The sequence below is a fragment of the Tachyglossus aculeatus genome, chromosome X1 (genome assembly GCF_015852505.1).
Source record: "Tachyglossus aculeatus isolate mTacAcu1 chromosome X1, mTacAcu1.pri, whole genome shotgun sequence".
NCBI lineage: Eukaryota > Metazoa > Chordata > Mammalia > Monotremata > Tachyglossidae > Tachyglossus > Tachyglossus aculeatus.
Window position 1 is genome coordinate 23,717,805 of NC_052101.1, and position 23,084 is coordinate 23,740,888.

The window sequence follows — 23,084 nt, forward strand, 5'->3', positions numbered from 1 at the left end:
TCTGGGTCTCTATGAGGATTACCAGATTTGAGACTAGCAAATTCTAGACTCAGAAAGGTTCTACTGGTACCGGAAATCCCTAGTTCTCCTGGCAATATCTTTTATACACCAGGAGATCCTCTGGGCATGGAAAAAGTAACAGATTTATTGTGTTAGAGAGGGGAACTGGGCCTTACAAAAGCAGTTATTTCTTCTAAAGAGTTAGCTAAGCCTTTATTGTGCAAGATGCAATACTAAAACGTGAGCTTGATTCTGATTTTTTTCTAATAAGCAAAGTTTAAGGGTTGCTATATAAGAACTATTAAAGCCAAGCAATTTCAACTCTGGTAAACAATAATATTTCTCCTGACCTAGCAAGCCTTCTGCCTCACAGATAATTAAACAGCCCACCCAACTACACATTCAATTAACAAAGAGCTGCATTTTTAAAGGCAAGGGGAGACATTAATTTAATGTCTAGGAACAGGACCAATTGCTGTTTACATGAAAACAAACCTGTAACAGAATGGAAGTTTTGTATTGACTTTTCATAAGGTTGTTGATGGATTCAAAGAGCCGTCTCATGGATTCTTCAAACTCCATTTGCTCCTTGCCTTCATAGAGCCTGCAAAAAGACACATTTAGGTTATTACTCTAACAGAAAGGCAATATCTTTGGATATATGTGCAAAGTGCAGCCTTCATTTAAAATTAAAATGCAAGGGGAAGAGAAGAGAAAAGACTTGATTCAGTAATAGGTACATACATAATTTACCAAAGAGAAAAATTTTGTGTCCATGATACTGGAAAGAGATTCTCTAATATGACCCAGCATAATAAAATATCCCCAAAAGTTTTCAAAAGAGGCTTAAAGGAATGTAACTTGCTGCACTAAAGATATTAATAATCTCACGGTTGTCATCTAATTTTCAAAATGACTTTTAAAGCATTGGGATAATTATTTTTTCAGATTCCCCACTGCCCCCCTTCATTTTTGTGAGAAATGTGGAGTGAGTCTGAATTTTCACCTACTAGTTCTGCCCTACAAAGTTATTTGCAAGGCACTGTGGGATTCTCTATTTCCCTATCTCTAATGAGCTTTCATTGCCTAAATGCTTATCTGACTACTAGCCCACCCTTATGAATGTAATTTGTTCCAGGCTTTTCAACAACCCACTTTTATCACCAAATGTAAAATATCTCTTAGGCTTTCTGTGGCAAACAGAGTTCCACAGTAGAATCCTTTGTTCCCCAATCAGATACTGGAAGGAAAGATTTGTCCTGCTTATTCTAAACTTCCTGCAAGTACAGGAAGTACTTGTACTTTATAAAATTTTTTATAAAAGTGTTTTCCTAAGACAAAGTATTCATGTTAGCTGACACATTTAACAGGTTAACTTCCCCAGATAACTACAATGGAAGCCAGCCAAGCACAGCCCCTTAGAGCAAATAGTAACAATGAATTTCTGACCTAGCCCTTTTCTGGAAATGGTGAAGCAGGTAAGGCAGACAATGGACTCCAAATCGGCAAAATCCAGTGCCTCCAACCTAAGTAATAAATGCCCTGCCTGCCCTGGAGTTCATGTTCCAGCACCAGGATCAATGAATTGCCTGCCAAAATGATCTCACAATCCCCATCCATCTAGACCCAGATAACCAAATTTGAGTCACCTTAGGTAAACTTGACATAAATAGGGTATTTTAGAGAACGAAAAACAAGTCAGAAAATGCATTCACCATTAGAATGTTTTCTTCACCTTAAAATTCACATGATTTTTTTTTATGGAAACGGGGAAGGGGGACAAGGAAATGTTCCCTCAGTTGAACTGGGGACTGAAGGGGTTTAATGTGGGATGAATTTTGTATGCAAAGCCCTCCTAGGGAAATAATAGAGGGCAATTTGAAAAATTGAACGAGATGCAATAGGCTGAACCTGCAGCAGAAGAGTTAAAGGTGAAGTAACCTGAAGCCAAGTGATGTTAAGCATGGAGATGACTTTCACAGTGAGTCTGTGGAATTCTCTTCTCTAAGGAAAACCTTTATGTGCCTTTGAATTTCTGGGCTAGGGTGGTCATGGAGATAGAGGGTCCTGAAGATTTGGTGATGTAAAGATCATTTTCAATGTTATGAGTCTGTGGTTTGTATTCTGGAGCTAGCACTGAGAAAATATCCTTTTCAAAACTTCAGAATATATATAAAAATGTCACAAAACTGATATGGCCAAGGAAATAATATTTCAGAGCTTCAAGCAAGAAGTAACTACAGCAGCCTAAGAGGTATCCTTGGAAAGACTACATCCTGGATCTCAATGAGCTTTTCTGCTCCCAGGATTTAGGTTAAAAAAAAGCAAGTCTCTGCATGCATGATACTTTTTAAAATCGTACTTGTTAAGCGTTTAGTATGTGCCAGGCACTGTTCTAAATGCTGGGGTAGACAGAAGATAATCTGTTACATATTATATATGAGTATGGTTTTCCCTTAATTTAGAAAACTCCATTGTTGTGAAAATTCACCCACAGTTGTTATGTGAATGCAAAGCCTAATGAGGGACCATAGGCTCGATTATGCAGTACACATAACGAAGCAATGGTCCCTAGTTGGGTTATAAGAAGCAGTGAGGCATATTGGAAAGAGCACCAACCTGGGTTCTACTCCCAGCACAGCCACTTGTCTGCTTCATGACTTTGGCAAGTCACTTCATCATCATCATCAATCGTATTTATTGAGCGCTTACTATGTGCAGAGCACTGTACTAAGCACTTGGGAAGTACAAATTGGCAACATATAGAGACAGTCCCTACCCAACAGTGGGCTCACAGTCTAAAAGGGGGAGACAGAGAACAAAACCAAACATACTAACAAAATAAAATAGAATAGATATGTAGAAATAAATTAAATAAATAAATAAATAGAGTAAAAAAAATATGTACAAACATATATACATATATACAGGTGCTGTGGGGAAGGGAGGGAAGTAAGATGGGGGGATGGAGAGGGGGACGAGGGGGAGAGGAAGGAAGGGGCTCAGTCTGGGAAGGCCTCCTGGAGGAGGTGAGCTCTCAGCAGGGCCTTGAAGGGAGGAAGAGAGCTAGCTTGGCGGATGGGCAGAGGGAGGGCATTCCAGGCCCGGGGGATGACGTGGGCCGGGGGTCGATGGCGGGACAGGCGAGAGCGAGGTACGGTGAGGAGATCAGCGGTGGAGGAGCGGAGGGTGCAGGCTGGGCTGTAGAAGGAGAGAAGGGAGGTGAGGTAGGAGGGGGCGAGGTGATGGACAGCCTTGAAGCCCAGGGTGAGGAGTTTCTGCCTGATGCGCAGACTGATTGGTAGCCACTGGAGATTTTTGAGGAGGGGAGTGATATGCCCAGAGCGTTTCTGGACAAAGATAATCCAGGCAGCAGTATGAAGTATGGATTGAAGTGGAGAGAGACACGAGGATGGGAGATCAGAGAGAAGGCTGATGCAGTAGTCCAGACGGGATAGGATGAGAGCTTGAATGAGCAGGGTAGCGGTATGGATGGAGAGGAAAGGGAGGATCTTGGCAATGTTGTGGAGCTGAGATTGGCAGGTTTTGGTGATGGCTTGGATGTGAGGGGTGAATGAGAGAGCGGAGTCGAGGATGACACCAAGGTTGCGGGCTTGTGAGACGGGAAGGATGGTAGTGCCATCAACAGAGATGGGAAAGTCAGGGAGAGGGCAAGGTTTGGGAGGGAAGACAAGTCACTTGACTTCTTTGTGCCTCAGTTCTCTCATCTGCAAAATGAGGATTCCATACCTGCTCTCCTTCCTACTTTGACTGTGAGCCCAATATGGGACCAGATGATCTTGACTCTACCCCAATGCTTAGTACAGTACTTGACCCATAGGAAGCACTTAATGATTATTATCATTATAATGTTTGGTTATAAGCCACTCTTTTTACTTTAAATACTGCAGATATCCAACATCAGTGCTGCCCTACTTAACAAATGGAATGCATTATATGTCACCAGACCTTTACATCTAAGCACACAATGTGGATTAATGATTAAATTCAATCTTTTTTCTTTTAATGGCATTTGTTAAGAATTCATGTGTCAAGCACTGTTCTAAGCACTGGGGCAGATAAAAGTTTATCAGGTTGGATAGTCGAAGTAGGAGACAGAAAAAGTATTGAATCCCCATTTTACAGTTGAGGAAACTGAGACACAGAGAATTTAAGTGGTTTGCCAAAGGTCGCACCACAGGCAAGTGATAGAGCCAGGATTAGAAACCAGGACCTCTGATTCCCAGGCCCCTGGTCTCCCCACTGTGCCATGCTACTTCCCTATTGGCACTATTATTACAAAAAGTTTAATCAAAGTCACTTAACTTCTCTGTGCCTCAATTTCCTCATCTGTAAAATGAGGATTAAATCCTACTACTGCCTACTTAGATGATGAGCCCCATGTGGGATGGGTATTGTGCCCATCCTGATTAACCAGGCTCTACCCCAGAGCTTGATACAGTCCTTTCAACATAGTAAGTGCTTAATTAATACCAAAATCATCACGATCAGATTAACTAAACCAAATCCTGGGAATAGAAAGGGAAATGTTCAGATTTAGATTCAAAGAATGATAAATCATGAAGCATTTTTGAGAACACATCCTCCCCCACCTCCAGGCAGCAAACAAATTTGAGACAATTCCATAACAAATCAGTTTTATGCTGATATAAAAATAATGCAATTGCCAGTAAAGATGCAGATGTCAAGATACCAGTTACACTAGGCAACTGAGCCAACAAGTGGTGCATTTGTAAATTCACTGGGTATCCTGTTCTCCCGAGTAATGTTTTATAAGTACCAAGAGAGTGAGATAAAGATAAATCTCTCTGTGCCCACAAAATATAACCTTGTAAACTTAAGGCAATAACATTAGAAGCTACAATGATCTGACTAAAGAGTAAGATGCATATTTCCTTACTGCACACTTGCTTGAGATAGGTGCCCCAACCCATGAATAATTTCCTCTCTCAGTCCCCTTTCTGGAAAATCCCAGACTCGAAGTCGTCTGGAGGAGAGAACTAATCCAAGCCCAGTTAGGGAATTATTTAGGCTGGCTTGGTTTTCACAAGATGGTGAAAGAGCTCTGGCCATAGGATTCTAAGGTTTGGGCAGGGGCAAAAAAAAAAGCATCCCTAATTCACTAAACTCAGCATTAATGGTATTTAAGTCCAGGAGTCCAGAATAAAGACTGCCTTTCCCAGCCATTCTCAAAAAAGGATGCCCATTGGGGAAGGAGACTTAAGTTCAGCCAACTTACTTCAACCTTAAAAGTACCAAACCGAAAAAAGTCTCATTAGAGACCGACAGTGACCCTAGCTCTTAAAGGGAAATGAAATGAATCAGAGATATGAAACAAACGGTCAATGATAAGAAGGAAACCCTAAACAATGAGCATCAGAGCATGCTCTCCAATGCTCCCATTCCCATTAAGATCCAGATGAAGGGAGGAAAAAAGAAAACAACAGTGATAGAAGATTTCCTTTTGATAGATAATGAACTTGAAAGGCGAGGAGTTCACCATTGAAAAAAGAAAAAAAGGTTGTGAAAAGGGAATGTTTAATGAGTTTCTAGGGTGGCTGTAACATTGGCACTATGAGTTACTAAGAAGAAACCATGACCAAAGGAGACTCGGAGGAGTTTTCACTTAATTGAACATTACAGGAAGATAGACTGTTCTCTGAAAAACTCACAGGACTGACACTCTTGTCAATAATAAAAATATTCCAACTCACTCGAGGTGGTACTTTCCTAGACTTTGGACTTTAATGAGGAATCATCCCTTAAGGCAATCTGTTCAGAAATTTCACTAAATATTCTCCTTAGAGTACATCACAGTCAGAAAAAAAAAATGATTAGCAGACATGAGAAAGGATGATAAACCTCACATGTAGAAATTCTGCCTTGAAATATGCCTAGGATGCATAAAAATTAATGTTCACTGAGAAGAGAAATGATCTCGGGTAGAAGCATAAACAGCCTAAATCAAAAATAAAGTGAACATGGAAAGAATGCAATAAATACATATAGCTAAAATAGTCCCTTTCCTTATAAAAATGTGTCATGCCTGTGCAATAAATTAATAGTGAGCAGGTAAGAAGATGCAGGTGAAAGCCTTGAAAGGAACCATAAGTTATGGCTAGAGTACAAAGTATGGATTGCCATCAGTCACTCTGCTTAGGGAGGAACTAAAGTCTTTATGTCATTTGGTAAAAAAGGATCCAAGTTACATAATTCTGCACTTTAGTCAATTTCCTCATTAGCATGAAAAATGGTTTTCAAATATTTGTTCAAATATAATTGGAAATTAAGTGATTACAGGCAGTACTAAGGCAAAAAAACACTCACCCACACACTTGTGCACTGAGCAGATGCACACAGTCACACACATACAATCACACACACAAACCAGAAGCCCTGAGAAATGAATGCTAACCTCTGAGAGAAACATGATGGACTATAGAGGCCCAAGATCTGCTTTCTCTGACAATGGCACTTCCTGTTAGGTAGATCCAGGCCTGTTCTGAAATCCCTAACCCCAGAGCTTCAGTGCTGGAGAATACTGAAAGTGAGGACTAGAGGCTTTCTGTCTTGTATCTTTTGTCTTTCCATATTGTCTTTGACTGAGCACCTTTCGTGTGAAGAAAACTCTACTGAGTACTGGGGAGAGGACAATAGTGAAAGTAGACACATAGATAGACAACATCCCTACCCACAAGTAGCTTAAAGACTGGAAGGGAGGCAGACATCAAAAGAAGTCACAGATAAATATATATAAATATATTTTTATCTATATATATATTTGTATGTATATACATATGCCTGGGACTTTGGCAATTATCGAAGTGCTCAAGGGGAACAGACCAAGTGCATAAGCCACACCACAGGCTCCAAGTTGAGTTGAGAAGAATTTTCATCCTTAGGGAAGATTAGGAATGGAGAGTTAATGACTCTACCAACTCTATTATACTGTACTCTCCCAAGTGCTTAGTACAGTGCTCTGCACACAGTAAGCATCAAATAAATACCATTGATTGATTGACCAAGGTAGACCTGAGTTCCCAGTTCAAGGTCACAGGTCCCCCAGGAAGCCTAAGCAAGAACTGGGATCACAAATGATCTCTGCCTTGTTTCTTCTTTCCCGTGCTGTCCCCACCTCTAGCTGGCCTAGACATTAGTTGGGAAAGAAGATGCTTAAGAAATGTCAAGCAGCTATTATTACTCTAAAATATGGTCATGCCTGGAGCAGTGAAACTTGTCCTTTGAGTCTATTGCTGCTGGAAAGCTGCAATTAACTCCAGGCCTCCTGCTCCTCTCCAGTGAGAGCCTTGACATTTTGTGTTGGGTTGTTAGGTGATATTTTTAAGATTTTTCTAAAAATACACAGACAGAAAAACCTTGTTAATTCAAGACTTGGGGACCCATAAGGAACCTAAATAGTTTTGAATTACTGGAGATCTCATTTTAGCTGCAGGAGAACAAAATCCCTAACAATCCAGGTTCTCCAGCTGAAGAGTTCAGGAACTAACTCTTCACTGATTTGACTAAGGGATTAATCCAGTTCTTCCAGCACCATGTTTGCTCACAGATTATAAGTAGTGATAAACCAAGACTCCAGTAACCAGATAGTTTAAATGTCAAAGTACACTCCATTCTCCTATAGTGGGCAGGTTCCATTCTTGATAAATTCCATGTTGAGGAAAACACACTTTATTGTACTCACAGCTGATCCAAAACTACAAGTGTGCCTACAATGTTTGTTCTTCTTCAGATAGACTCATACTGCGGAAAGAACATTCCCTAATTCTCCAAGAATATTCCATCCAAAATGGAAACCTCAGGAGACACAGTGGGTCTGAGGTTAGGCAATTTAAAGGCAGCACAAGAAGCACAAGGGCTAGACTCAGGAGACCAAAGGCTGTAGCCTCAGCTCTTCCATTAGCTTGCCGGGTCCCAGTTTTGTCATCTCTAAAATTGGGAAAATAATGTCCATCTCTCCCTACTTTTTAGAGATGCTGTGGGGATCAAATGAGATCGCTGATACAAAAACCCTTCTAGGAAAATAAAAGTGCAGTACAGAGCCCCAGTATTATTTAGAAAATGAAAACACTACATACAATAGAGGCAGCTGAGATATAGAGGGGTAGCATGGCATAGTGGATAGAGCACAGGACTAGGGGTCAGAAGATCAGGGGCTCTAATCCCAGGTCTGCCACTTGTGTACTGTGTGGACTTGGGCAAGCCATGGGGATGAAGAATATGAGTCCTGATTGGGACATGGACTATGTCCATCTGGATTTGCTTGAATCCACCTCAGTGCTTAGTACAGTGCCTGGCAAATAGAAAGCACTTACCAAATATCATAATTATTATTATCATTTCTAGATCACTTTCAGAAAACCCTCGTTTGATCAACTGAACCTGAACAAAAGCTGTTGGAAGTCAAACAGCCTTGATTCAAATAGCCTTGTGAGGCAGCATGATAAGAGAAGCAGAATCCAAACCCTCCTCCTCCAACTCCCTCAAGATCATAATTTATGTTTAATTCATGAAGACAAAGGATCACTGATCCTCTCCTACTGGATACCATGTACCACCTGATGCTGTGTTTCAAGAACTATGGATAGGAGTGATCCTGTAGCACATAACCTGCTTTTTACTTGCCATCTCCCTACCCTGGTTGCATGGGTTTTGCTCCAAAATCCAGTGAAAGAAAATATACATAACCTAGGAGGGAAACCTCAGGGGAAGGTAACAATGAAGAGTCAAATGCACAGATGGAATTCGGGAAACTCACAGAATCCAACAAGCACTTTGGTTCACTGATGTCAGTGCCACTGTTTTTCTAGCTCTACTCCATCAGATGCCTCCTTAATCTAACTTAGCTCCTTTTTTCTCCCTTATTTTTTGGTTGTTAGAAACCATGTTTGGACAAAAAATATTTTTTCACTTAGTCACAGAAATTTGATAGTCTGTACAAAGTGATTTCAAAAAATCAGGGCAAGCCAGGGAACAGATGACCTGAAAAACCATAATAGTTTTCTGCTGGTAAAATGCACAGGCATAGCAGATACACACTCACCCACACAGGGTGAATATGAAGAAGAAGGGGGTGGAAAACAGAAGGTTTGAGTAAGCATTGGCTTGCGATGAATTTTAAACCAATGTAAAAGGTTCATAGGATATGCAGATGAGCAACCTGAAGTTACAAGAAGATTTTGCAGAGAAATACGCACTACACGTTATAATGTGAAATACGATAATTTGCCATTTCCAGTTGTGCCTCTTGGTATCACTTATCTTCTTGAAGGCTCTGCTAGAAGGGCATCAGCCCATTGCTAATTGCTGTACTCCAGGTTGGCCTGCCTTTGCAGCTTTCTTCCAACTGCCCGGAGCTATGCCACATCATCAGAAGGTTTGCTTCAATTGACCTGAAAAGCACTTCTTCCATCCTCTGCATACAGTCCCCACTTCAGTTCACCATAGCCAGAAGCTGCTTCCCACGTTTTCTGCTTAACAAAAATTGTGTTGGGCAAAGCATCTCCCTAGACTGTGAGCTTGTTGGGGGCAAGGAATGTTGTTTACCAACTTTGTTCTACTGTACACTCCCAAGCACTCTGCACACAGTAAGGACTCAATAAATATGACTGATTGTTGAATGGCAGCCATCCCACTAGTGCCTCACGTCTCACAGGAAATTTTGAGTTTGGTCTTCGTTATAATTGTTGAACATAGGAGTGGGACAGATTAAGAACCTGTCTTCGAAGTGCATATCAAACACCATGAAGAAAGGTATCAAAATACCATCGGTTCCATAAATATTATTTTTACCTGCCTGTCTTATCTGGACATTTCTACATGAAAAATCAAAATCACATGGCATCTAGGTAAAAGGGAATGAAGTAGAGGTGGGGGCCGCAGTGGGGAAGTGCACTGCAGCTTCCCATTTTGTTTCCTCAGTTTAAATTAAATTCTTGGGGAATTTTCACTGCCCATGACCACAGGATTACAGTTAGGAGCAAAATCAGAGTTAGGACAGGTTAGAGTTTGAATTAGAGCTGGCAATAGGCCTTTCTGACTATGATTTTTGGAGATTTAATTGATTATTATTCAATTGTTAACGATAGATATTGAGATTTTGGCTTTAGATGATTTGTTATACCAATATAGTCATGTCTTGTTCATCTGTTCAATAAATTATTAGAGTAGCTGTCCAGCTCTGAAGAGAAGTTTTCAGATTACTTTGTCCCTCTGTACTGGTTTGTTATATAAACCAAGGGAAAATATGCTGTCAGGCAAAGGAATTATCCCACGTGGCTTCACATTTTTAGCCTGCAAGCCACAGAATGGTGGGTTTCCTCTTAAATAGGTCATAAAGAAAAGAGGAATTACATCTGACAATGTCCCTCTGATGACAGTTTTCTATTTAGTCATGATCTGATGCTAAACTAATGCTATTGTGAAATAATTAGTGGCAATCTGGTAATAAACTGTGCTATTACTGTCATCAAAAAGCTAAATTATAGTCACAGATGAAAACAGAGATTCAGACAGGAGTAATCTACATTAACATGCAGATGAAGCGCATGCAAGAAAAAAACACAATATGACATGTATTCCTGTCAACATAGGGTATAAATAGATAATTACATTTTAATAGCTATTCTTGTGGGAGCAATGAAAACAAGTCACATCCACAAATATCTTTGAGTTATATTCATACTTTTTAGTTCTACAAATTTATGCATCTGTTTCCACTACTGCCAAAGTGTTCCATCTATCTTAGCTTTACTGGTAAGGGGGAGGGGGTGGGAGGAGTGAGAAAATGCTAAAGCCTAATTTATTCATGACCCCAGTCTGACCCAGTGCATTATATTTGTATAAGACATCCTGGGCAGGTCAGGAGAGCACCGAGGATGTAGAGGTAACTGTAACCCCTCTAAAAGGAGAGTGTTTTTAGCTTTCATTTTCTTTTCATTTTGCAATAGGAAGAAGAGTTAGGCCACGTTATAACAAAGGCCACTTACATCTCCCCAAAGCAATGTAAATGAGACCCAATGCTGCTTCCATACACGTATCATGGAAATGATGATGATTCCCTCATTGTGAGCAGGGGATGTGTCTGTTTATTGTCATATTGTATTCTCCCAAGAGCTTAGCACAGTGCTCTGCACACAGTATGTGCTCAAACAATATGAATGGATGAACAAATACATTTCCTCTTTTTAAAACCATGAAATGCTTAGATAAATAATAGCATTAGGACTATAAACTCATTTTCTAGTGACTGGAGTGTCTTATTGAGAAGCCCCATGGCTCAGAGAAACTGTTTGGCTCAGTGGAAAGAGCACGGGCTTGGGAGTCAGAGGTCATGGGTTCAAATCCCAGCTCTGCCAATTGTCAGCTGTGTGACTTTGGGCAAGTCACTTAACTTCTCTGTGCCTCAGTTACCTCATCTGTAAAATGGGGATTAAGACTGTGAGCCCCATGTGGGACAATCTGATCTCCTTGTATCCTCCCCAGCACTTAGAACAGTGTTTTGCACATAGTAAGTGCTTAACAAATGCCATCATTATTATTATTATTATTGTTAAAAAATTTAGGAGAGTTTCTCTTTGATCGTAAATGACATGAAAGACAGAGTGAACTCAAAGGTTCACCACCTGCTCACCACCTAAGAATTTCCTAGTTAATAACCAGGTGAAAGAACTCTCAAACAACGCCAGTGTGTGCCTCTCTTTTTGTCCAGGAGAACCCATGCCACAGAAGTCATGGCTGGCTGGCAAGCGCCAGCCATCTTATAAACCAGCTCTAAGCATTCCACTCTATTTGAGCAAAGGCAGGCAAGGATCTCCTGGAAGGAGCCAAATGGGGTCTTAGGAGGGCAGAAGGGAAGGAGAGGCAAGCCGTTTTTGGATGGAGGACAGAGGAGGGAATCAGGAGAACCAGGTCAGGCATGAAGAGGGCAAAGAAATATAGAATTAATGTGACTGCAGCTTACTTAAAATGTAGGAAAGTGGGCCATTGCAGATGAAAAAAGAAGTCAGAGCATGCTCAGAGATCTGAATTCCTACAAAGACAAACAACCTTGTGTGGAGGGAGAACTCTTCAGGCAGTCTGTGTCACCACATTTCTGCTCGAGGCTGACCACCTGAGACATCAGAAGGCCAGGCCAGGGTTGAGAATACAATGGGGTGGTAAATGCAGGGAAAGAGAGGTGCGTTCGGATTTGCATCCATAACAAACGCAGCATACAGCATATGTCAATCTTGAATATGTCAATATTGAATACTGGTACCCGTGGGCCAGAAGTGCCAGAGACATAAGCTCCAGTTCACTCTTGAGGATGAATAAGATACCGAAGGTGGAGGATCCAGAAACTGAAGACTAAGGACAGATCCAGCAGGGTCACAGAAAGAAATAATGCAAAATATAAACCAAATGCAGCCAGGCAAATCCTCCAGGGAGTCATCACTCTGAGGAGTTCACTCTCACTGATGCTGTTCTTCTTTCAGAAAATTAGACCCTTTCCAATCTAAATTTTCCCAACTGAAAGTTAGAGAATGAACTGGGGTGGGGGGAAGGGGCAGTGTTCAGCATTCTAACGGTGGAGGGGAGGGTTATCTGAAAACATACAGGGGTAATGTCTCTGATAAATCTCTCAAAGACAGAGAGGGTTTATTATCCTAAACCAGAAATAAGATTAGCCATTTGCATGGCAGAGCCCATTGCATGCCTCAGCCAGAATAGGATGGCTCCAGGAGGAAAACTGAAAGCAAACTTAACAGATTGAGGAAGTGTACGCCATCACTGTAGCAAAGACAAATTCCCCAACTAAAAGCCCTATGGGATAAACAGAGCTGTCACTCTGATGTCCAGGGAAAAAGCTGTAGCAAGGTGTTGGAAAAGAGAAGTGGTGGCTGAGAATAGCCATTCTCCCCTTCTCCATTAGCCCCACGAGCCCACCCACTGGAGTGAAATTCCCCATGCAGGAACTGAGTACGGAAAGAGGAGAAGGTTGTTTTCAGAGACATCCCACCAGACTGTAAGATCCTTGAGGGCTGGGATCGTGTCTACCAAGTTTATTGTACTGTACTCTCCCAATCGCTTAATTCAGTGCTTGCCCCCAGTAAGCGCTCAATCAATATTATGATTGATCAACTGAAAGTGCATGCATGAAGGTAGAAAAGCAGCACCTCTCAGACTGTTTGAGATGATCACCTTTTTGAGGATCAAAACTGAGCCTTCTCTGTACTGTGTGTAACTCTCATAGAGTTACTGGTAGGTGATAAATTAATGAATGCTGATGGGGATAAAAAAGGGTAGACTTAAGAGACAAAAATCTGAATGACAATTTAGAAAATCAGGTAAGCAGAGTGTGTTTTTACACACAGGGTGGAGGAAAAAATACTTGGCAGAAATAATAATCCCAAATTCCCAGTCTTCAATCCCTCCCTCTCAACAACCTTGCCACATACACTGACCCAATTTGAATCCACTTATCCAGCAAATGCATATGGGCACAATGAACAAAGAAAAAGGAAAGAGAAACCAATAATGGGAGATAGTTCAACTGTAATTATACCTTTGGGAAATGAGAACAAAGGAGTGACAGGAAACAGAAACACAATACTAGACCCAACATCCTCAGAAGTAGTGATTATATTCACAGTTGCCTCCAACAGGATCAGAGGCTCTGTTGCACTGAATAGGGATGTGCAGAATCTTGCTCAACAGGTCTAATGCCTTCCTTTCAAAAGTATCTTAACTGCACCTTCCCCACCCAGATGCACCAAAGCTGCTAGGGGAGTCTAAGGAGGGCTTCTCTACAGCATGAACTGCACAATGTCTGAATCTAAGTCCTTGTCTCCTTCAGGAAGACACCCCAGCCTGCTTTGCAGGTTGAGTCATTTCATATTCTAGCTTGCATTTGGTAACCTAGTAAGATCATGTTCTCCTTCCTAGTAATTAAGGCAGTCATACAATTACCTCTAGATGCTTTTCAAAAGAAAACAAAATGAAAATGTCCCAAAAGGGAAGGAGGAAAAAGGTAAGTGCATATGCATATCAGGGAAAGGGAGCAAGAAACAAATGATCATAAAAGAGGGAAAGGAACTTGTATTCTCCCAAGCACTTAGTACAGTGCTTTGCACACAGTAAGAACTCAATAAAAACAATTGATTGATTGATTGGGAAAGAAAAGATAAGGAATAAGAAATAAGGCAGACAGTGAGAAGAGCAGAGTGAGAGGGAATGCACAAAAATAGTCTGGCTAAAAATTAAAAATATTTCAATTAAAGGTAGTAAAGTTGAGAAATTTTTCAGGGAGAGGTCTTGGATTTACTCTACTTTATATGATCTCCCCTATCACTCCCACCTTCATCCCTCGATCTCCAGAGCTCAGTGCCAAGCAAAGCTTTGCTAGCTTGCTTGTTCTGATCAGAGAAGCCATTAGTGACATGGTGGCCATTTTAGGTTCTCTGTGCTTGAATATTCCAAATGTCACATGAAAGCATCTTTCTGATTCCAGGTGGAGAACTAGTCAACCACTTGGTCATAACGTAAAGGGTACCTTCAGAGATGAAAAAGAGACAGGCAAAAGGAAAGGATATAATGGCTTCAGTTTTTAAGGAAGTTGACATCATTCATTCAATCGTATTTATTGAGTGCTTACTGTGTGCAGAGCACTGTGCTACATGTTTAAGGAAGATTTCCACACACAAATCATTGTTCAATATTAGACAGGTCAGAGGGATCAGATCAAGCTATGGGAAATACACAGAATGTTGTAGACCAAATCCATAAACTAGTGTAGACAAATAAAGAGGACAAGTTGGCATCCATCCAAGAGTTCGGAAGGAAGTTATGGCTATCAAGAGAGTGTAACCTATTATTAAAATAGCCACATTTTGGTGGCTATTAGAAATAATTCTTGAGAATTACTATTACTTTTATGCTAGCCAACTAGTAAAAACTATTATAAAGTTTGGGATCAGTGAGCACTTAGACAAACAATCGCTGAAGGAAAGAGGAGAAATCATTCTTTCTTAATATTTTAATAACAATAATATTTGTAAAGTGCTTATTATGTACCAAGCACTGTTCTGAGCACTGGGGTAGTCACAGGATAATCAGATCAGACATGGTCCCTGTCCCCTTGAGGCCAGCTCGCTGCCTAAGGGGAGGGAGAACTGGTATTTAATTCCCATTTTATAGGAGAGGAAACTGAGGCTCAGAGAAGTTAAGTGATGTGCCCAAGAGTGCACAGCAGGCAAGTGGCAGAGCCAGTACTAGAACCCAGGTCCTCTGACTCCCAGGCTATTGCTCATTCCATTAATCTGCGCAGCTTCTCAACTTCCTTTACAGTTCCTTAGTGGGGCAATAAGTTTATGGCTACAATAAAACTAGAGGACATTACACTTGGATTTTTTAAAAGGCTTTCGACAAGTTTCTACATCACAGTTTTTAAAAAATGGAATAATTCTAGGATTGGAGATAATGTTCTATCATGGATAGAAAAGTGGCTAAATGATAGGAAATAAAGAATAGGAATAAAAGTCACTTTCTGGGAACAAAACTAAATCGTAGGATCCCCCAGGAATCAATTTTATTTAACAGCTATATAAAACCTGCCGGATGGAATGCACATAAAATCTTCAAGTTTGCTGACGATATTCAACTCTTCCAGGTAGTGCAGTGCTGTACAGTTGGGGATAAACTGCAGAAAGATTTCATAAAGCTGAGTGGTGCTGTAGGTGACCTTCCAAGTGGGCAAATGCAAGGTAATATGCCCGTGCTACATCTTCAAGACGATGGATTTTGAGCAAGGAATTTCAAATTAGGAAAGGTACCTAGGAGTCAATACTGGCTGCTCCTTAAAATCATTAGTTGAAATCAGTAGAGGCAACCAAGATGGTCAACAGAATGCTGGGCATCATCAGGAAGGATACTGATTTGCTAATAGATGAAACTATATAGCACTTCAGGAAAGATTTAAGAGACCTAGGAAAATATACTGTGGGGCAAACAAAAATGATCCAAGGAATGGAAGAGTTTCTGAATGGGTAGGGAAATGAGAAAGATAAATTACATCCATTTGGAAAGAAGAAAGCTGAGAAGAGACATAATTGAAGTCCATAAAATTATGAAGTGTGTGAGCAAGACAAACACTGAAATAATTCTAGAGGACGTTACTAGAGGACTCACAGTAGTATTGATTGAGCAAAACACTGAACTAAGGACTGGTAAAATATAGACTACTGTTTGCCAAGTTCCATGAAACCAGGGTTGGGGGTATCTTCTGAAGGCAGAAGGTTTGGGATACATTAACTCATGAACATGCTACAGTAGGCTGAAGAAGACTTTAGGTTAACTCATGGGCAATGGGATTTTAGAGGTAAACGTTAAGAATGCAAGAACGTACATCCTTAACCATCCAATTAATCAAAGGTATTTACTGAGCACTTACTGAGTGCAGAACACTGTACTAAGTGCTTGGGAGAGTACGATACAACAAAATTGGATAGACACGTTCCCTGCCTACAACCAGCCATGTGCATGTTCCCCCAAACATTCTTTAGTGCCAATGTTGGAGACCGAACACAGGGGTGAAACAATTTTGGATCTGACCCAATCCAACATTGTTCACAGATTCCTTAGTGAATCCCTTTGCCAAGAAATCCCACACATTTTACAAAATCCATTCTACCCACTTCCCTAATATAAAAATACATTTAGAAAGAAGCATCAAGTGAACTGCCATCTGGTTTTCTCCAGGCCCAAAAAGGGTTGTTCTCAGTAAGGTCAATTCCTCTTTTCCATCCAGCACCTCACTAAGCATTTTACGCCATGGAGCACTGTTTCCCCATCTAAGAGACTTCGACATAACAGACCCCTGACATCACTCAGTTTATTTCCAGAGCTTCTCAATGTACCCTCCCAGATAATTTTACATTCTCTCTGATCTTTAGCTCAATCCAGTCTTGGCTGGTAAAATTTCCTCCTCCATCTGTCCCTCCAGCCCCTCAAATAAAACGGTCCGAGTCTTAACCTCAGAGTTATTTACCATTGTGAGTCCAAAGTTAATGGTGCATTATACACCAGCTGATATACTAAAACACAAGAATCTCAAAGAAATGCAATTAAACTTCAGACCTCAACCCATCTGTTACTTAACTTTGCTAGAGCCAAATAAATGTCAAACCATCTGAGGTCAACTATTCTTCCCTCCTCCGAGAGGTAAGCATTACTTAAGATAGATTCCTGGAATGTCTTCATCATGTTTCGAATTAAAGAAGAAGGTTGCAGAGAATGAAATAAAGCCTAAAGCCCTAAAACTGTATGAGCTGGATGAAATACATGTCCAAAACTGTTCTGCTATTGACAGAAAGGGACAAGAGGAGATTTCCAACTGAATTTGGATAAGATCATTTTTGTGTTGTATATTCATTTGGGACATAACGAGTTTCCTTTGATAGGCAGCTGGTCACAATTTCCCAAGTGAGTTTTCCAACAAAATGAATACTGTGTCTCAAAGGAATTGTAGAACTAATCTGTCACTCTAGCATAACAGGTACTTACTGTGAAAATAATGTCCTCGACCGAACAATGAACTTGAACACATATTCCAATGCTTTCAGAGTTCTGAGGATCGGCTCGCACTGCTCCCCTCTGCTGGATGTGTCCAGATAAGTCTTCAGAACTGTCATCAATTTCCTAAACAAGAAATCACACTGTCAATATATTCTTCCCAACAGAGTTATGGAATTAGTGTGCTTACCAAATTACGAAACATTCCCTCTACAGTTAAAGGAGAGGCAGCCAAGCTCATGCCCTCATTCCCAAAATAAATCTATTTAGAAAAATCATTGTGCTGCTCCGTGTCTGTGCTTGGGTGTTGGGGCATGTGTACGTGTGAGTGTGAATTTGTGTGTACTCATTTGGGTAGTGGGAAAAGCACAAAGACAGGGATCCTAAGACAAACCCATTAAATTCCAAATAAATCCTTCAACTCTGGAAACAAAGATAGCACATCATGGTCAAATGGCCAGTGTTGGATCCCTTTTCTCTCTGGGTGAAGATGGGTCAACTCTTGATACTAGGGGTCTTCTGAGCACCCAAATCCATTCATTCAATTGTATTTATTGAGCGCTTACTGTGTGCAGAGCACTGTACTAAGCTCTTGGGAAGTACAAGTTGGCAAGATATAGAGACAGTCCCTACCCAGCAACTGGCTCACTGATTTAACAGCGGCACCAATGCTACTATGAACAGAAAAGCTTTAAAGTGGCATTTACTTCGGGAACGCCACAGATTAAACCTTGCTGTTTGCTTTAATGGATACATCACTCATCTAAATTGGCACAAGCGCATGAACTCAAGCATAAAGAAAATCTGGCAAAAAGGAACTGCCTCCATTCTACCTCTCTATTTCTTCAGTTTTCTTAGGGTTCAGTGTCTAGGGGAGAGTTTTCTCAATGTTTATTATAAGGAAAGCAGACATTTGTTTTCCTCACCATCTTCTTCCACCGGGAACTGTAAGACAGGGCAGAGGGGGCCAATGCAAATTTTCTAAACTCCTTACAAATGGTGTTCCTCCCAGCTCTATGAATCTACTAGCAACACTCAGCTCCTGCACTGAGACCAAGCACAAGTGCCAGAATCATGTAGACTCTGGTCCACTGAGAATTGAATGATGATGATAACCCCAGAAAAACATCCAGCTGCAAGAACCTCAGCTTTTACTTCACTCAAAGAATTGAGAGGTTGTCATATCTCTAAATTATCCCTGGGACTTTTAACTTCCTGGAGGGCAATTCCAAGCAGCAGTATTATGCTGTCCTGGAAACTGGCTCTGAGAGGGAGGGAGGGAGGGAGAGAGGGAGGGAGGGAGGGAGAGAGGGAGGGAGGGAGGGAGGGAGGGAGAGAGGGAGGGAGGGAGAGAGGGAGGGAGGGAGAGAGGGAGGGAGGGAGAGAGGGAGGGAGAGAGGGAGGGAGGGAGAGAGGGAGGGAGGGAAGGAGGAAGGAAGGAAGGAAGGAAGGAAGGAAGGAAGGAAGGAAGGAAGGAAGGAAGGAAGGAAGGAAGGAAGGAAGGAAGGAAGGAAGGAAGGAAGGAAGGAAGGAAGACAGAAAGAAAGAAGAAAGAAAAGAAAGGAAAAAAAAGATTGAATTTCTCTGCCTAGGAACAGTGGTCACAATTTCAGAGCCCAGAGTAAGATGTGAAGCCAAGATTGGAACTACAACAACTTACAAGAAGGTGATCAAGAAGAGATATCACAAATTTCACTCAGGAGAAGAGGTAGTTGAGGGAAAGCACTTTGGAGGGCAGAAACTTACTTGTATGCCAAAGTGGCACTGAAGTGCTGCTGGATATAAGCCTCAAGAACAGTGTTAAAATGTTGGAATTTCCTGTCTGCGATGAGTCCTATAATATAGATCTAAGAACAGGTGAAAATTTAGCACTTTTCAACAATCATTAACTGATTTAAACCGATTATGGTATCCTATGTCTCAAGACATATTTAGTCAAAATTCATTTTGCTTCAGAGATCAGATCCTCTACCGATCCTGATTAATGTTTTTAAACCAAAAATCTCATTTAAGAACTCTGAAAAACCATTGCTTCAGTGATCTATAGGGTGACATAGGGCACGGATATACTGGGTTCTCATCCGTGACACCTGAGGCCAACCTGTGGCAAGGACTCCAGAGTACTTACCAGAGCATCAAAAACAAGGATATCATATTCATTGCTTTGGGAATGCTCCATCATGATGTTAAACAAGGCATCCAAAGTATCTTGAAGAAACTGAGGAATAGAAAAAAACCTCTTAAGCAAATACAACAATTTTATGAAAATATTCCCAAACCAATCCTAGCTTGTTTTCTCTGAGGTGACTGCCTGAAGAACCCTGGAGAAAGTCACTTGAAGAATGTTCTTGGCTATCTCTCTGCTTATGAGTATTTATGTCAATTTGCCAGGAGTACACAGTTAAACATTAATCTAGAATTTCAATCACTGGCCCCTTTTTATGCACAAGTAACTAAAACTTGAGTTCCAATCCCCTGGTGAGACAGATCAACATTCCCTTTATCCCTTCTGAGTTAGCATTTGTTACCATTTAGTTAGGGCATGAATACCCTACCAAAAAGAAAGTCTTTATATTCTGAGTTTCTTCCTCCTCTAACTTCCCAATACAAATGAGATCTCAGTGATTGATGCAATTTACTATCTGCACTTTACTGAAAGAGGATTAGGAAAGTAACTTTCAATAGGCAAACATGTGAAACATTTCATATGCTTTGTCACAAGAACACACTACAAAATTGTAACTGGTATATGTCACTGTCTTTTCCCTGTTTCAGTGGAAATTTAATAGGTCTGAATCATTGGTGTGTTTTTTTGGATAAAATTCTCTCATCTCTGATATACAACGTTCAGTTAAAAGGACAAGGAAACAGCATTTTACATTGAGCAATTTCCCTCACTCGCTAGGCACTTAACACATATATATATACATATATATATAGCTGTCCTTTAACTGAAGGATTGTAATAAAAACTGCCACATTACGACAGCAACCTATCACAAGGCTTCAGCATCATATATCCAAATTACATCACCGAGCATCCAACGAAACATTTCCAAAGACATTTAGTCAAGGACATTTGAAGACAATATTTTCTGTGCCCTGCCATTTTAAACTCCTGGAACGTAAGTTATTCCTCCAAAGTCAACAGGGCTCTCGGTTTGAAGGGTAATAGTAAAATGTGGTATTTGTTAAGTGCTTACTATGCGCCTAGCACTGTTCCAAGCACTGGGGTAGATACAAGGAAATAATTCTCTGTAAACCTTTCTAGTTTTCTACCTATCCAAACATGAATAAACATCAATATGCTTCTGAATACAGACCTACAAATTAAGGTAAAGACAGCTGCTCAGAGGCGCACAAGCACACACTCATGAAGTTAAAGGCACGCATGGCGCAAAGGCACTTACTTTTACCACTTCTTCCCCATCCACAATCTTCAGTTTCTCCAGATTCTCCTGCAGTAATTCAGGTTTCATTCGCCATTTCAGCAGTCCCAGCAGGCCCACTAGAACACAGATCAGAGAGGCACAAGTGAGCCATTTATTTCCAGATCGTCAAAGTCTTCTTGGGGATTGTGTGAGGGTCCCAGTACCATTCTGAGTTAACTTGGTAGAGCACACAAGAGTGGAAATCGAAAAGATGTCTCTGGAGCTAGCTGAGAGTCCCCCTATGCTGCTGGAGCTCCGGCTTAGGGTTGAGCTCTTGTTCTCCACTTGGTGGCGAGAGGAAGGTAGAGTCAGGTATGCAGTGGCATCCTCCATCTTCTTGCTGTCCCCCTGGAAACGACACCTGGGTTACTCTTCGGACTAAAGAGCAATTGTCCAATTTTCCAAAGGTTGTATTGCTAACTGGGTATTAGCATCAATGGAGTGTCAAACAGCAGCCTTGCATTCACTAAGCAGAGATCCGGAGGGAATTCCCAGTGGACAAATGGAGGACTCAACCGATTATAGACTACGGGTATCTCCAACCCCACCTCACAAATTCTGTTCGGAGACTGGTTGTCAACCCACTGAAAATAAACCTTCGTTGGACATCAGCAATAGAGAGACCCGTCTCCATCTCCTGAAGTAAGGTTTGTTTAAACGGAGGAGCAGTGGGGCAGAAGCTAAAAGACCTGGTTTAAGGCCCTGGCTCTCCTTGAACCCTTTCCTCCACTGCATATTTCACTTTCCCCATTTGTAAAAGAGCCAAGAATCCTGGCCCTCCCACTCCCAACCCCTTGGCTTCTGAAGATAACTGAGTTGGAATAATTGATCATTTGTACACATCCATAATTCATTTCTTTATTTTAATGCCTGTCTCCCTCTCTAGTCTGTGAACTCCTCAAGGGCAGGGAATGTCTCTACCAACTGTAATAATAATGATAATTGTGGTACTTGTTAAGTGCTTACTACATGCCAAGCACTGTTCTAAGCGCTAGGGAAGATTCAAGTTAATCAGGTTGGACACAGTCCCTGTCCCACATGGGGCTCACAGTCTTCACTTATGAGAAGCAGCATGGCATAGTGGATAGACCAGAGGCCTGGGAGTCAGAAGGTCATGGGTTCTAATCCTGGCTCCGCCACTTGTCTTCTGAGTGACTCTGGGCAAGTCACTTTACTTCTGTGTGCCTAAATTACCTCGTCTATAAAATGGGGATTGAGACTGTGAGCTCCCTGTGGGACAGGGCCTGTGTCCAACCCTATTCCCTTGTATCCCCCCAGCGCTTGTACAGTGCCTGGCACAAAGTAAGCACTTAACAAATACCACAATTAATATTACTATTATTTCATCCCCATTTTAGAGTTGAGGTAACTGAGGCACAGAGAAGTTGACTTGCCCAAGGTCACACAGCAGAAAAGTGGTGGAGCTGGGATTAGAACCCAAGTCCTTCTGACTTCGAGGCCCATGCTCTATCTGCTAAGCCATGCTGCTTCTCCACTGTATTGTACTCTATCAAGGGCTCATTACATTGCTCTGCAGACAGTAAGCGCTCATCATCATCAATCGTATTTATTGAGCACTTACTATGTGCAGAGCACTGTACTAAGTGCTTGAGAAGTACAAGTTGGCAACATATAGAGACAGTCCCTACCCAACAGTGGGCTCACAGTAATCACTATTTGACTGACTGACCAACTGAAGCAATTCTTAAAAGAAGAATGCTATGCCTATTTCTGGCCTTGCCCACCACTGCCAACCTCTTGCTTACATCCTCCCTCCTGCCTCAAACTCTCTCCCACTTGACATCAGGCAGATCACTACTCCCCCTATCCGCAAAGCCTTTTTGAAATCACATCTCCTCCAAGAGGCCTCCCCAAAAGGTTCTCTAAGATTCCCATCTTTTATTTCCCAACTGACACCTCGACCCTTCTGAGGTGCCTAAGGATTTAAGTTACCACAGTCTCTACAGCACTTATGTACCTACCTTATATTCCTTATTACTCCCCATATCTGGAATTTATTCAAGTACCTCTCTCTCCAGCTTAACTGCAAGCACCCTGAGATCAG

General features: G+C 41.3%; 1 protein-coding gene across 1 annotated transcript in view; it reads right to left on the reverse strand.

Moving 5' to 3' along the window:
* The window catches only part of LOC119949834 (dedicator of cytokinesis protein 2-like), a 381,064-nt gene that overhangs the window by 267,302 nt on the left and 90,678 nt on the right, over positions 1-23,084 (reverse strand). Inside the window, exons 30-35 of the mRNA XM_038771675.1 lie at positions 21,184-21,367; positions 20,999-21,096; positions 19,718-19,807; positions 19,336-19,436; positions 17,581-17,715; positions 496-604 (exon numbers count right to left, since the gene is read on the reverse strand). Of these exons, the coding sequence (XP_038627603.1) occupies positions 496-604; positions 17,581-17,715; positions 19,336-19,436; positions 19,718-19,807; positions 20,999-21,096; positions 21,184-21,367 (717 nt within the window). The remainder of the gene's footprint in view (positions 1-495; positions 605-17,580; positions 17,716-19,335; positions 19,437-19,717; positions 19,808-20,998; positions 21,097-21,183; positions 21,368-23,084) is intronic.